The 17292-nt window shown below is 38.7% G+C and overlaps 1 protein-coding gene across 11 annotated transcripts in view; it reads right to left on the reverse strand.

Annotated features, from left to right (window-relative positions):
* The window catches only part of LOC130555529 (B-cell scaffold protein with ankyrin repeats-like), a 61784-nt gene that overhangs the window by 14863 nt on the left and 29629 nt on the right, over positions 1–17292 (reverse strand). For all 11 annotated transcript variants that reach the window (XM_057335853.1, XM_057335870.1, XM_057335862.1 and 8 more), the window contains 3 exons: positions 10800–11008; positions 3698–3743; positions 3387–3599 (listed from right to left, as the gene is read on the reverse strand). In XM_057335853.1, coding sequence (XP_057191836.1) covers positions 3387–3599; positions 3698–3743; positions 10800–11008 — 468 coding nt within the window. The remainder of the gene's footprint in view (positions 1–3386; positions 3600–3697; positions 3744–10799; positions 11009–17292) is intronic.

The raw sequence follows: 17292 nt of genomic DNA on the forward strand, positions 1-17292 counted from the left end.
TTCCCTGAGTGTTTAATTACCCACACCTGCCCCGTGTCATTATCCTTTGTCTGTCTTCCCTATATAATACCCTCATGTTTCATTGTCCTGTGTCGGTCATTGCGTGTGTATGTACTCGTGTCATGTCCAGCTGTGTCACCTGTTCCTGTTTCGTCCTTTGTAGTAAGTGTTAGTTTAGTTTAATCCTTGTCTAAGTTTATGTGAGTCTAGTGTTTAGTCAGTTTACGTCCCTGTTACTTGTGTGATTTTCTTGTTCCTGTGTTTTGCCCCCATCGTGGGTTTTTGTTTTGTGTTCTGTTATTATTTTGTAAAATAAACTTATCTGTTAACCCCTTCATCCCCGCCTGCCTGCGATTGGGTTCTTTCCCCCAGTGTTCTTGACATAAACAACACAGCTTCTGTATTATAGAGAAATATTAAATAACAACATATACGCATATTAAGAAGTGTATACAGAAGAATAGTGTATACAAATAAATACATATACATAAGCAGTTGCATTTACGTCATGACAAATGAATGCATTACAAACATACTGTAAGTATCTATTGTATAATGCTCGGGTGGCATATCAACATATGAACTACAGAACAATAAAAACCGGCAGCTCCTGTCCCAAATAACAACAATGGGACAACAAGTGTGGTCGACTTCACGCGGCGCTGCGCAGACTGATCAGCGAATGACAACAAAGTACCGCGAGAGAGATTAGAAAGCACCGCTTGCTCTTTCCGGTGTGATGACCTCAAGTCTGTCCCAAAATGCACTCCCATGTACCCTTGTGGACTCGTGCCTAGTGCCCTATAGGTCTGCACTTCCTGACGTCACCAAGTGTGTGGACACAGAGGAGGTCCACAAGACCGGAGTGCGCCATTTGGGACAGGGCCTTAGACACTCAGATATACGCAATGAAGGGCACGTATCAAAGCGGTGCTCAAAAACGAAAGAAAGCAAAAGAAAATAAATCTAATACTAATTTTACGAACATAGCAAAACAATGCTATGAAAAGAAGCATGAAAAGAAGAATCTTGCACCTTTTACTTTCTTATACTGTAGCTAAAAGCATTCTGTATTATTCTGAATAAAACAAAGGACACTTTTTCATCCCAAAACCAAGATGGTTTATTCTTATAACAAACTGTAGAGAATTTTGTGCTGTTATGTGATTCAGCATAAAATAAATCCAGTTTATATTTTATGTATATACTGTATGTCTCATTAACCTCACTTAAAAAAAAAGTCGGTTAGAGAGTCGGACTCGTGACCAGAAGGTTGCCGGTTCGATTCTCAGGGCCGGCAGGTAACGACTGAGGTGCCCTTGAGCAAGGCACCTTACCCCTACTTGCTCCCAGGGCGCTGCAGTGATAGCTGCCCACTGCTCCGGGTGTATGTGTGTTCACCACTTGCTGTGCGTGTGTTCACTACTCTCTGGATGGGTTAAATGCAGAGGTCACATTTCGGGTATGGGTCACCATATCTGACTAATAGGTCACTTTCACTTCACTTAATTCCATGTACACCTTACTGCTGTGCAATTCAAACAAAAATGTTAGGCAATGTGTGGGGGTCTTGACTTTGCTTAGGGCCCCCAAAATGGTAAACACGCCCCTGCCAATATGCATGCATTTGACTGAAAAGTCAAAGTCACAGAAAAGTCACGGAAAAAGAAAGATACAGATGTGGGTAAAGCAAGGGGTAAATGTGTTTTGGGATTGAAAGAGAGAGAGACAGAGAGATTTGCTGAACGTAAACCGTTGCAGTGCATATGTTTTTATGTACTCTGTATTAAAATGTAAAATATGAAGCTATTACGATTCGGCCACAGAAACACTAGCTAATTACCATCTGTTTTATGCAAAATAGCCTGTGATAGTGCTGTAAATATATCTCATTGCTTTGCCTGACAGTAATGTCGTCCAAATGACACATAAGCTGGCTCACCCACAGTCAGACACATAAGACTCTTGGTTCAAATATATAACTTTTCTATAAAACGCAGCATGGCGCTGAAAAACTGGGACAATTACCTTGAGAGATGGCTGTGTGTGTCTGTAATAGCTTGATGTGTTGTAACTTTTAGTTGCTAAGCTATTGTTCCTCTATATGCGCTGGTCAAAGGTGATTTAGAAATGGTTGGAAAATATAAATAGCAATGAAGTAGGTGGTGAGATTGACATTATAAGTGACAACTTATTTACCTTAATGCAGTATAAGTGCACACAGGGCTCACACTGGCTTGTTAAACAAATTAAAGCATTTGTTGCTGTCTGGCTATAAAAGAAGAAGAAATCGGGGCCTGAGACGATGGAGATTCTTGGACGCTGCTCTGACATGAGATCCAAAGAGAGTGTGATCGCGCTGCTGTTCTAATGCTTTATGAATACAGCTTCAGAATCGTATAAATGATTTATGAAGCTCGAACAATACTCAAAAAGTCACTTAGTACCTTTATCTTATTAAATTATTAATGCAACTGAAATTGAACATTTAAGATCTTGCTGGCTATGATGAACGGTCCAAATTTGGGTCGCTTTTGCCCAAGTCTATTAAAGAATTTATAGGAACAAAGGACTGACTGAACTGGGCCAGTGTAGCAACTCCATCTATTGTAATGAGCGGACTGTCAGCTCTGTGGCTTTTATTAAAGAAATGATATAGTCCCACATTAAATCTTAGAGATTAAACAATTTTGTCCCACTAGTTTTACTGTTGAATAAATTGTCTTTGTTTGATATCTTTATACTGCTTGCAATGCATTCTGGGATTACCTTCTTCCCAAAACATACATGGGATAATTTTAAGATAATGTTTCTTACTGGCACGGCACAGAACCATTAAGAAAGAGAGTCACGTCAACGCCTTAGACTCCAATGGAACAGTTTGGAGCCTCTCAATAGTACCGGAAGTTACTAGCAACGCAGACCAATTGAGGTAAACCTTTAACACATTTAAAGACGTAAGTCAAAACATAACTTCCTGGAACGATCTGAAGACTCCATGAATCACGTGACGCTAGAAAAATGTGAACTTCCGTTGTCGCGACTCTCTCACTGTTTGTTTAAGGGACCGTTCACCCCAAGAAAATTTTTTTGTCATCGTTTACTGTTTTCACCCTCAAGGTTTTCCAAATCTGTATCAATTTCTTGGTTCTGATGAACAAAGAGAAAGCTATTTGGAGTAATGCTTGTAACCAAACAGTTCTTGGCCACTGACTACCATAGTAGGAAAAATTGCTTTATAAATTTCTTTGTTCTGTTGAACACAAAAGATATTTTAAAGAATTCCGATGGTAGTCAAAAGCTCCCCAGAAATGTTTGCTTTCCTAAATTCTTCAAAATATCTTCTTTTGCTACCATCCGGGGGTAATCCAACTGAAAAGTCAAACCTTGTGCGATGAATGGAGTCTTATCCTCTGGGGTGGACAGACAATCGGGTCGAGGAGTTGGCGCAGGGGGTCGGTTTGCCATTACTAAGGAACCGCTGGATGTGAGAATGGTGTCATACTCTTCTTCATCTCTACCCAGAGGAGAATAGATATTTTCTGGATCTTCATCATAGTTTTGGCATTGCTCATCAGCATCATCCATCTGAAGATTCTCTGTGTAGAGTTGAAGTACACAAGATCAAGGATGAATTAGTCTTCATAACTTCCAAATGTGTCTTTACAGTAAATTCATTACATCTCTATAGACATACCTGCTCTGCCCATCAGTTCATATACACCATTGCCATCATTATTTTCCTATGAGAATAAAACCAACAGATGACCAACCATTATTTTACAAACCATTATTAATGAATTAACCAGATTTTGATAAAATCAAGTGTCTAATAAACCAACAAATAAGCCACGATATTCAGTAGTAATAGGCAAATCCAAGAAATTCACAGCACAGATGTGACTTACAGGGATAGTTCACCCTTAAATTAAAAGACTTTCATTATTTTCTTGCCGTCATGTCAGTTAAAACTTGTGTGACTTTCTTTCTTATGCAGAAGGCAAAAAAATGATCATTTATTTTGAAGAACATTGGTAACCAAACAACATTGACACAAAACAACTAAGACATTTCTCAAAATATCTTGAAAATATATTAAGTCATATACAAGCTTTGAATGAAATATGAGGGTAATGACAGAATTTTTTTACTTTTGGGCAAACTGTTCATTTAAATGGGTAATGTCCCAAAAGTAATATGTGCAAGTGAACGTTATGGTCATCCAAATACTGTTTACTGTTTAGGGGGGATTATTATATGGTTTCGAGAATCTGTATACATTTACTGATGATAGACTCTAAACTCTGTTTATTGAAAGTGAAACATATCATTTAGACCACGACTCCATGTTTGCCAACAGTTATGACTGCTCCTATAGCAACCAAAGCGTATTTAAAGTTGGTTGTGACCAATGCGAAATGCATTCAATGTCTGAAGACATTTTTGCCATGCTAGCAGAATTGATTTGTGGATATCACAAAGCAGTGGTTGGTAACACAGCGATGGTCGTTGTGGAAACCACAGACTTCAGACTTCCTCAAAACAAATAATGTGGGGGCTGATCAACACAATTCAATTCAACAACAGGCTTTTTCATGCACCGCGTGAAATACACCAACTGCAACTAAACCAATTTCACACTGTTCAAACAATAAATACAAAATGATGAAAGTAGGCAAGTGATCACTTCAATGCAATGCACACTTCATTCTTACTGCCACTCCATGTGTTCTGTTCCTTAGCAACCTGCTACCATTCACTTGTAATAATAGCCTCCACTTCGTCCCCTCCAATATTGATTACGCACATTATGCATTCAATGTTATGAATATATTCATTAGAGTAGAAAGAGAGAATTAACAGATAGACAAGACAAGCTAATTACGCATCACAAGTTGGGGGCTCGCGAAAGACAGCTGCTTTTATGTCGGACATGAGCGCAGCATCATTTTATCCACAAGTGCTCTTTTGTTGTGATGAATAACTTACATTTTTTTTTGTGCTGTCAGAGAAAAAATCTAACAGGTCAAGGGACTGATTGACAGGCGAGAAATGAACAAGAGAGACTGAAGAGCAATGACCAAGTTGGGGTCATGTAACCATGTTTTTGTTTATTTCATAGCTTTTTTTTGGTGCAAATAAATAAATCAACCAGCATAGCCAACCAGCTTGGTTTAATAGTTTGTATTGAGCAGGTGTAGTGCATGACTAGTGTAATAGGCCTAACGAAAATGAACCATGGTTCATTTTCATAAGGGAGTGTGTTCAAGCAAGAACAAAAGACACCACAACTGAATATGTGGGTTGTGTTCTGACCTCTTGCTCTGCATGAATTTGCGCTAAAGAGACACGGGGGGAATCAAAATGAATTGTACCCGCTAATAGCAATGCGTATTTGGACGTGCTGTCGGAAATCTTTTAGCCCCGATTCACTAAAGGAGTTAGACAAATCTGCTAATGTTGAACACAACTGTGCAATTCCCCATCTCGTAGACCACTCATGAGTGCGAGGTTGTGTAGGATGCAGAAAAATGTGGCAACACGCTGGCATACTTTCTGTGACCATACATCATCTCTTCAAGCAATGCGATCCAGGAACCCGAATCTGCTTCTTAAAAATGCTAAACATGCACTTGATCATTTGATGAATTACTGCTGCCAAAGTCAATAAACGTAGACATATATTTTAAATAAATAGTGTTTACCGACTGCTTTCTACGAATAGTAAAAGTGCGCCATCAGTTACGGCAGGCAAATAGTGCACACTTTTGTAAATAAGGTGCAATGTATAATAAGACTCATTTGCATAGAAAGGAAGCATATACGTATGTGGTGAAAAGAATAACAATGACTAGAATATAGCATATGCATATTTTATCATATATTTGAGTAATTTAGCATATATGGAATTGGGCTGTGTAGTGAATTCCCACTTAATCCTGTTATATACTGTATATGTCCCATTTAAGAAAAATAAATTATTACTCTATTCTTTATTGCAAAATAATTATTTTTTTATGACCTAGAACTCTTATTCTACCTGGGCAACCAGATATAGAGACAATATGAGGCCAAAGACATATCCGAACCTTTCAATTTATGTAAACATTTTGAATTTTCTTTGTGTCTAACAGATACAGTACAACCTTTCTTAAGATTAGATTTTCATTGGATTTGAACCTGTAGGTTATTCAAGGCCCTTAAAACTAGATGAAGTAGGAATACAACAGATCACACACCCAATAAAAAAGTATCATTCAATAGCATGCAAAAAAAGTAGAAAACACAACACATCAAAAAGCTAATTGCCGAATGATGATAAGCCCATGGTGCTCGTATGTTATGCGAGTACCGAATTTCGGTTGAAAAGTGTCAACAGTGATAGTTTTAAGCAAGCCAAATGTCTTATCAGGGAAGTGGGCGAAGATGATTTGACTATTCAGCACCAGCTGAAAGCACCCACTATTACACATTACTGAGGCAGACGCTGCCAGGCTATTATTCAAATATCAAACAAATCTCAGTGCCACGACGCCAGTATCCTGCTGGTAATAATGCATTCATTCAATGGCTGTGTTGAAGCTGGAATACAAACGTTATGAAACTCAAAGGTCGTTTGATGAAATATCATTAACAGAGATGAGGCAAACTGAGGTCATGGGAGACTGATCTCTGAGAAAGCGCTTTTTCTTTTGTAGCCATTGCTTTGACTGTTTAAGGTGACTTCAATTGTAGATTGATCACAAAATGACCTGAGCTAAAGATCTGTTTTTTACTAAAAGTACTGTCAGTTCACAAATGAATTAAGACTTCAAATACAAATGCACCCACAAGTATTTTGACCATTTAAAACCTAAAAACCTGTTTAGGCCTTTCTTAAAACATGTCTTTGCATTGTATAGCAAAATATCAAAAAGTAGCATTCATTTAAAACAAACAAAGGTAAAACAAACTTCAAGCTATCTTGTACAAAAAACTTTGAGTGTTTCTAATGATTAAACAATAGATACAGAGTTTAACTTGACAAAAGTATAACATTTTTCCGGCTTTAACCTTAGTGGAATATGTCCACTAATAATGTTATGAATATGAGCACACAAATGAATCTGGGGCAAATGACTTGGGATAGTTCTCCCAAAAATGAAAATTCTGTCATCAATTATACTCAGGTGAGAGAAAGGGTTATGATATTAAAATCTTACACACTGGTCTCCCACAGGGGAACGATTTGAAAACTGATTAAAGCATGGATCTTTTCAAAGTAATAGTCATTTCTGGGCTAATTTCTTATGACACAGCCCCGTTCTCCAACTAGCAGGGGTGCAGAATGGTGGCCATGTTCTGTTGCCATTGCTCTGTATTAAATCAATTTCTCAGTCATGAATGCTGATCAGATGGCTCCCTGGAGTCATTTAAATATCCTCTGTTGGCATGACTACCATTTAGATACATGGCTAAATAGAGTAACTCCAAAAGTTCATCTATTTATAAATTGAGCGATTGATCAAACTAAACTCACACCAGCCCTTATCCATCAATACAAAGCATTAGCGTTGCAATTATCATCATCAACTGTCCATATTTCTGCCCACAGGTCATTTATATCCTTGAGTAAATGTTTGCGATTTACCATCTGACATTTAACAGCGTTTTTAAGTCCCAACGTCCTGACATGATTCAGACAGTCCCATCACGAGCGGATGACATGTTTATGAGGCGAAACTGAAATAAGAGCGCATGCCGAATGTAGCTTGCTCACAATTGAAGCAGAGCACGCTGACCTTTTTAAATAAGTATCTTTGATTAGTTTAAGACCATGTCATTATAAACAGCATACGCTTGAACAGGGAAATGAGGAGTTGCTTTACTTTTATTTATGTGACAAATGCTAAGGATTCATCTATTATTAGTAAAGTTTTCAAGCACAAAACACAGCATGTGTCAATGAAAGAATGAGACTCCACAACTTACATAACAGGCCAATGATCTAGATTGCTCTTTTCTACTGTGAATGTTATCTTATATAATTTACACATGGCTTGAATTCATTTATATTAATTAATTAAGTCCCCCTGTGGTGAAAATCAAGTTTTTAATTTGGTTTATATGTCTATGTGGTGTTTTTAATATGCTTTAAGATAGACCATGTGCAAATTCATAATTTGAAACCATTGTGGAGTATTTTCTCCATAAAACTGCAGTTTACCAAAGACAGTTTTAAAAAATGCAGTTTGAAACTGCCTCAGTTTATGAAGTCATAACCCTGTAACCAATCACGTTAACAGATTTCAGCCATAGATTCAGCCATGGATATGTAAGGATGGCGCAAAGACTGTCGCTGCTGTTTCAGCTCTGCTTCTGCAACACGAGCACGCACTGCCCACACGATTGAATGGAGGCGGGGACTAATTTGCACATTCGTGAATCTGCATATACTTAATGAAGCAAAGGTGCATATTGAGCATGCAGTGGGACTTTAAGAACAGATAAGATGACACCGTTGATAGACGGTCAGTTGTCACAAACTGATCTACAAGTGGCATGATGGTCTGATGCCTGCAAGAAACCTTAAGAGAGGTCAATACTTTAATCAAACAGATTGACAATCTGAGGACAGCCTGATTAATTGCTTGCTTTGGGAGTGGAGAACACCATTAATTGGTCCTCAATGCACAGCAATTTTTGCAAACCGACTGAACCAGATCATACGTATTTGCCGACTGTCATTTCATTTGTGAATAGCCACGGATATTATACAACCTCTCACCTGCCATATGTTTAATTGCTACAATGTAGGTTTTAATACTGGTCCTGTGGACCCACAGCACAACTTGTATAACACAGCTGCTAATAAGCTGAAGCTTTGAACTACGTAAGATGTGCAGCACCGTGGGTAACCAGAACCACGATTAAATACAACTGAAGTAGACTGATACGAGATATACACACATAAGAAGAATCAGTTGTATGCAACTGTGGTGAATTACATGTTAGTGGTCATTAAATTCTTTATGCTAAATACCTGAAACTCTCTGAAAATATTCATGATTATAGAAAATCTAAATTCGATACAACAGTCAAATAGCGGTTGGATACATAGCACGGATGGAGCAGAAGCACATTTTAGGAAGCGTTCTCAAGATCAATGCTGTGCTGCTTGTGAAGCAACCAGGTTTAATTAGATGGATAAAGGCTAAAGGGAAAGCCATTTCTTTGACATTACTTTGAATCATGTCTCTCTTGCATAATTCACATCTATTGACACATTCATTAAATATGCATTGTAACAAAATTGTCTTATTGTTACATAAATATTAGATAAGCAGAGAGTTGCAAGAAAAGCCCGGGTTTGTTACAGCTGCTCATCACCTTTAATCTACAATGAATCGTTCTGAATCTATCGAGGCAAATGTTAAAGCGACATACTCTAAAAAAGACATTAGTTGAGAGGTTTTAGTTAATGTGCATCCACACAGTTAAACAAAGAGATCTAACAAGCAATTAGGATTAATGAGTGGATGTGTAGAAAAGTGTGTGTGTGTAAGACTTAAATACAGAAACTGCGCAGTATTTTAAAAGAAACATGTTAGGAAACACTCGAGTCAATTAGGAGATGGTGAAAAAGCAAAAAATTAAGAATGTATATATTTTTGCTGAAATCTAAGATACAGGTCAGGTTCACAACGCATCATATAAAGATAATTTGCATGAATCAGTCGAGCATCCAGGTAGCCAAGACCTGTAATATTCAAACTGTACAGTATGTTTCAACTGCCAGTCCAGGCAAGTAGGGCTTGCTGCATAATGCGGTGGACAGCCAACCCACTTACATCCAAGTGTGACATCAAAAGCCACGCCCATATCTGGGCGGATAGGGAAGTCATAAATTTCATATATGTATTAGGAATGGGCATGACTTCTGGTGACATAGGTGTGGCATCACCTACATTCAGCACAAACTCCAGAATTTCATCAATATTGAATCCATTACCATTATTTGTCTCAAAGAATGCTGCTTTAATATCTATAATTGATTAATCTGAAGGGATTTAAAAGCATTGCTCTTTTTCAAAGACTGATCATCTTAATAACATGTCAGTCATGGTGGATTTGCCTGTACATGCTGGGTAACAAATTGTTGTCTAGTACATTTTAATGGGATTAAAAGAGCCCAACAGAAATCCAGCTTCCTCTAGGCTTGGCTAATGGATTCTTAGATACACATTTGGATGCATACTAAATGAGGATAGTGTGTCATTAGAAACTAAACGCTCCCTGCAATACTTTCCTCCTTGCTTTCATCTTAGTAAGTAAATAGATGGTTGAACATGACCAAGATATCTCATATTAGCATAACGATGGAAAAAACACCATTAGTGAAGGGAAATCTAAGCATTAGCATTCTCCCGAAACCCCCATCTGACCCTCTTAGCTCAAGAGTCCTTCCCACCAGAACACCCAATGCAGCCAGGCGTGAAGAAACCAAATACACGGGGTATCTTTTTCATCAAACATCTGTTAGAGGGGATTTACTGGAAGATGAAACAAGAAGAGAATGCTAATGAAATATGAATAGCAACCTTAAATCTACATTGATACTATTGTCACAACCTTTAATCCAAAAAGACTCACAGTCCAATTGGGTATACAGTTTTATTAACCTCAGGGAATCAAACCCAGCTACCTCTACCACAAAGCAAGTACACATACACCTCCACCTAGATTACTTGTTAAAGAACGGAGCAAGTGTATTGTTGTATAGTTCATCTGAATAAGCACAGAACAATTTTTTTACTCACCAATGACTCTTTGAGAAGGATGTGGAGCTGCTTGTATCCATACATGTGTGCAAGATCTAGGGGTGTGTATCCATAGCTGTTAGGGGTCTTTAGGGCTCGGATTGCTCCAGGACACTGCAGGAGAGCACTAGTCAAATCTCGCAATCCATGTTGGGCGGCAAAATGCAGGAGAGTAGGAATATCCTCTGGAACATTGGAAGCACGGCCATCTATGGAATTATAGAAATACTAAAATGTAAGTATTTTTATATCGTGTCACCTAAGTGAACCAAAAATGTGTTTTATGTGTTAACATATAAATTAACTGGCATTTTGGGGTCGAAAATATGAATAACCTAAACCCTACACAGACTACATAACTATTTTTTATGATGTCAATATCATTACATTAAAATGCATTTTAATTTCACAAACAGTAAATACTATAGTTAAGTACTGATATAATCTTATATAAATATTATTTGGGGGATTTTTGGTAACATTGTAACATGAATCTTCTGTATTGTGAAAAGCACCAAACAAATAAATGTGAAATGACATGACAACTCGAAGTTAACAGTAGCTCCTTATGGTAACAACTACACAATTTCACATTTTACAGCGCAGGTCTCTGTAAAAGTTCTCCTTTTAAATTAGTTGACTTACATTAATTAGATACAAAGGCAAAGGTTAGCATACATCATGATCCTAATTAGGGTTGGGAATCGAAAATCAATTCCAATTTGGAATCGGAATCGAAAGGCTAGGAATCGGATCGGAATCGAAAGGAATAAGAATCGGATACTTGAGATTAAAATTTGAATTCCTCTTATCAATTCCTGTGTGCATATTTTCAGAAAAGTACATGCGTTGCATGATCTGCTGATATCACAATAAAAGCCCTTATGAAAATTATCAGTATTTTTTACTATAGTAAGCATAGTTTAGCTATAGAATTTGCATTAAAGCACAGGAATCACAAATTAACCATAGTTGCATTATAGTAACTGTAGTTTAACCATGATGTAGTTCAACTATGATAATACAAATTGTAATAAATCAGAAAAGGTGTGTTTCTATGTGTAAATATACACAAAACGGTGCTCATAAATATATACAGGTGCTGGTCATATAATAAGAATATCATCAAAAAGTTAATTTATTTGACTAATTCCATTCAAAAAGTGAAACGTGTATATTATATTCATTCATTACACACAGACTGATATATTTCAAATGTTTATTTCTTTTAATTTGATGATTATAACTGACAACTAATGAAAATCCCAAATTCAGTATCTCAGAAAATTAGAATATTACTTAAGACCAATACAAAGAAAGGATTTTTAGAAATCTTGGCCAACTGAAAAGTATGAACATGAAAAGTATGAGCATGTACAGCACTCAATACTTAGTTGGGGCTCCTTTTGCCTGAATTACTGCAGCAATGCGGCGTGGCATGGAGTCGATCAGTCTGTGGCACTGCTCAGGTGTTATGAGAGGCCAGGTTGCTCTGATAGTGGCCTTCAGCTCTTCTGCATTGTTGGGTCTGGCATATCGCATCTTCCTCTTCACAATACCCCATAGATTTTCTATGGGGTTAAGGTCAGGCGAGTTTGCTGGCCAATTAAGAACAGGGATACCATGGTCCTTAAACCAGGTACTGGTAGCTTTGGCACTGTGTGCAGGTGCCAAGTCCTGTTGGAAAATGAAATCTGCATCTCCATAAAGTTGGTCAGCAGCAGGAAGCATCAGAAGCGTCTCGCCTGGGCTAAAGACAAAAAGGACTGGACTGCTGCTGAGTGGTCCAAAGTTATGTTCTCTGATGAAAGTAAATTTTGCATTTCCTTTGGAAATCAGGGTCCCAGAGTCTGGAGGAAGAGAGGAGAGGCACAGAATCCACGTTGCTTGAGGTCCAGTGTAAAGTTTCCACAGTCAGTGATGGTTTGGGGTGCCATGTCATCTGCTGGTGTTGGTCCACTGTGTTTTCTGAGGTCCAAGGTCAACGCAGCCGTATACCAGGAAGTTTTAGAGCACTTCATGCTTCCTGCTGCTGACCAACTTTATGGAGATGCAGATTTCATTTTCCAACAGGACTTGGCACCTGCACACAGTGCCAAAGCTACCAGTACCTGGTTTAAGGACCATGGTATCCCTGTTCTTAATTGGCCAGCAAACTCGCCTGACCTTAACCCCATAGAAAATCTATGGGGTATTGTGAAGAGGAAGATGCGATATGCCAGACCCAACAATGCAGAAGAGCTGAAGGCCACTATCAGAGCAACCTGGCCTCTCATAACACCTGAGCAGTGCCACAGACTGATCGACTCCATGCCACGCCGCATTGCTGCAGTAATTCAGGCAAAAGGAGCCCCAACTAAGTATTGAGTGCTGTACATGCTCATACTTTTCATGTTCATACTTTTCAGTTGGCCAAGATTTCTAAAAATCCTTTCTTTGTATTGGTCTTAAATAATATTCTAATTTTCTGAGATACTGAATTTGGGATTTTCATTAGTTGTCAGTTATAATCATCAAATTAAAAGAAATAAACATTTGAAATATATCAGTCTGTGTGTAATGAATGAATATAACATACAAGTTTCACTTTTTGAATGGAATTAGTGAAATAAATCAACTTTTTGATGATATTCTAATTATATGACCAGCACCTGTATATATATATTTTGCAAACAAGTCAATAAGCAGGCTAAATGACCATACAGGTTGATATCTAAATGTTTTACTTCAACTGTGGAATCGAAACTGGGAATCGATAAGAATCGAAATCGATAAGCAGAATCGGAATTGGAATCGATAAAATTGAAACGATTCCCAACCCTAATCCTAATAGCTCCATATGCATTTCAGCTAAATGAGTAGGTGTCTAAACAGCAAACATCATGCAACACATACAGTATGTTCTGAGTGGGCATTTAAACCAAATGGGATTATAGTACAAGAGGTTTGCAGAACAATCGAAAACAAAACAAGTACATTAACCTGCATTTATTATATCACCTAATGGACCTATATATTTTTTTCTTTTTTGTTCTTTATTACTCAAAAAGACCCTTAATGTGTTACTTGTTGCTCATTTGGCTTGTTTATGATCTCCAACAAATCAGGAAGAATCCAAGAATCTATCAATCTTTGAAGATGTTGTTTTAGAGGGAAATTAAAGGAAGGGTGCCACAGTGTTTCATGCATTCTGACTTCTTTACCATGTTAAACATGTTGGCTTCTCATGCTTGACATGGTCAACTTGTCAAAAAATGAGTTTAACGCATGACGTAGTATTTCTGTGCTCGATACACTCCCCAAGTGTTCGTATAGGTTTCGGAAAGTTTTTTCGAAACAACTTTTCTTAGTCCCTTATTGGACCATTCTCCCGGAAAAGTGTACAACTGTATCTGTCTTTTATAAATGTGATCAAACTAAAGACTCTTCGAAGAAACTAAGTATGCAATACTACTCCAAAGGGCTTTTCGCACTTGAAATCGTTAACCCCGGGTTATTCTAAACCCCAGGTAAACATAATCCTGGGTTATCTGTTTCACATTTCACACATATTATAATTTACCAGGGGTTAAGAGATAACCCTGGGTATTCATAACCTGACAATTCACACTGTACATCACTAAACCCAAAAATTCTTATTTGCAGGGTCAACAGTCATGATTGGATAAATACTGCAGCGTCAAACTGACTGACCCTGCGTTCCATTTCGAAGGGCTCATCCCTATGCCCTAAGCCCTTCGAATGGTTTACCCTCCAGAGTGAGAGCTTTGAAGGGTTAAAGGGTGTAGGGGACCAAACGACTGTTTCTTGAAGTGCCCTTCTGCATCATCATCCCGCATCCATAAGGAGGCGGCGTCACCACGCAAATAATCTGCGCAAAGAATCATGGGAGCCCAAAGTGACCATCAGTTGTACCCTTCGAAATCCTTCATTCTGAAGGGCCCTTTGAAGTGGCCAGTAATGAGCACTTCGGTATGGAATGACCCTTCAGTATGGCGGCCATGATTGTTGTCACTCCGAAGGGCCCTTTGGAGGGAGATATACAGGTGCTGGTCATATAATTAGAATATCATCAAAAAGTTGATTTATTTCACTAATTCCATTCAAAAAGTGAAACTTGTATATTATATTCATTCATTACACACAGACTGATATATTTCAAATGTTTATTTCTTTTAATTTGATGATTATAACTGACAACTAATGAAAATCCCAAATTCAGTATCTCAGAAAATTAGAATATTACTTAAGACCAATACAAAGAAAGGATTTTTAGAAATCTTGGCCAACTGAAAAGTATGAACATGAAAAGTATGAGCATGTACAGCACTCAATACTTAGTTGGGGCTCCTTTTGCCTGAATTACTGCAGCAATGCGGCGTGGCATGGAGTCGATCAGTCTGTGGCACTGCTCAGGTGTTATGAGAGCCCAGGTTGCTCTGATAGTGGCCTTCAGCTCTTCTGCATTGTTGGGTCTGGCATATCGCATCTTCCTCTTCACAATACCCCATAGATTTTCTATGGGGTTAAGGTCAGGCGAGTTTGCTGGCCAATTAAGAACAGGGATACCATGGTCCTTAAACCAGGTACTGGTAGCTTTGGCACTGTGTGCAGGTGCCAAGTCCTGTTGGAAAATGAAATCTGCATCTCCATGAAGTTGGTCAGCAGCAGGAAGCGCTTTCAGACACAGCTTATGGCGTTTAGCAGAGAAACTCAGATATCTATGGAGATACTTTCCAGCAGAGAGACGTTGGAGAGAAAGATCGTCTAAAAATCACCCCGGTTGCTTTGATTCAGATCAGTATGTGAGTAACGTTGTTTTTTCTGTTTGTTAGAACCAAGATATCAAGTTGTTGTAATATTAGCGTCATTGTTTATCTGGAACCAGTGTGGTCGTCTTCGCTTATTTTATTCATTTGCATTATTATTTGCGTGATCTAAGCTATGATAAAGCTAAGCATTTCATGTTTGCATTGCACAGCACGTTTGAGGGCAGAGCTATCTAACAGTAATTAGAAACGCTGTTAAAGGCGACGGCGTTTGATCTGACAGCAATTTAGCAGTTAGGCGTAAGTTAGAAGATTTTCCCCCTTTGTAAAGTCAGGGACAACCGGACTACGTTCCGTTTGTCAATAGACACCCCTTAAAATCCCACATTGCTCCTTTAAAATATTTAAACTAGCACCGCATTTCCCCTTGGACTCCGTTTCCCGTCACGGCCCAGGCTCCCGCACCTGACCCGTGTCTGCAATCCAGTCAGCAATTCCCTCATCACCCGGACCCTGTATATATTCTCACTGTGTTCCTGTATTCCTTGTCTCGTCTTAAATGTAATAATTATTATGTTCGCTTGACAGAGCCAACATACTGAACTTGTATCTATAAGCTTATTATTATTCTTCTGATCCCCAAAATTTCTGACTGCTACTCCTCCTAGAGCTATCAAGCTACATCCACCACACTTTCCACAAACCTTCAGTCTGGTCTGACTTGAGTTGCTATATCTTTTCTAACTGATCCGGGTTCTGGTTTTCGAAAACCGGACTCTCAAAACCACCTAATTTCCCATAGACTTAACATTGCAACAAACTTTGACGGCTCATAACTCAAAGCGAGGATGTCGTAGAAACTTGCGGGTTACCACGTTTGAAGAAGCTGACTGGCTCTGTAAGAACTTACCTCACAATGGGGTGTAAGTTGTACCCCTGGGGCATAAGAGCCCCCCAAATTCCCCATTGGCTTATAATGGGACAGGAAACATGCCCATATAAGGCGTCATAACTGTCCCATGTTGAATAACTTCGCAGTACAACCACTTAGAGACAAGGGGGTGGGGGCTCATTTTTCTCAGGCAACCAATCAGTATCCAAGGAACATCCTTAAGCTACGAAGCCACGCCCATAGCAACCATTTACAGCAACCTAGCTACCGCTCCCTTAGACTCCCATTATAAAAAGTCCAGATGGATATCTTTGCAACACAGTGTCGTAGAGACAAGGGGGTGGGCTCATTTGGCTCAGGCAACCAATCAGTATCCCTGAAACCTATAACCTATAACTCTACATCAGAACATCGTAGAGACATGGGGGTTTGGTTTGTTTCACTTGGGACTTGAAGCATCATCAATTGGCTTCTGCTAAGCCACACCCATAGCAACCAAACAGGTTAGTCTAGCAACCATTTAGCAATACCTATATCTCTGCATCAGAACATCGTAGAGACACGGGAATTGGTTCGTTTCACTCATAGCTTAGAGCATCATCAATTGGCATATACCAAGCCACGCCCATAGCAACCAAACAGGTTAGCCTAGCAACCGTTTAGCAATACCTATATCTCTGCATCAGAACATTGTACAGACATGGGTGTTGGTTTGTTTCACTTGGGACTTGAAGCATCATCAATTGGCTTCTGCTAAGCCACGCCCATAGCAACCAAATAGGTTAGCCTAGCAACCGTTTAGCAATACCTATATCTCTGCATCAGAACATCG

Source organism: Triplophysa rosa, linkage group LG1, assembly GCF_024868665.1.
Source record: "Triplophysa rosa linkage group LG1, Trosa_1v2, whole genome shotgun sequence".
In the NCBI taxonomy this organism is placed as follows: Eukaryota; Metazoa; Chordata; class Actinopteri; order Cypriniformes; family Nemacheilidae; genus Triplophysa; species Triplophysa rosa.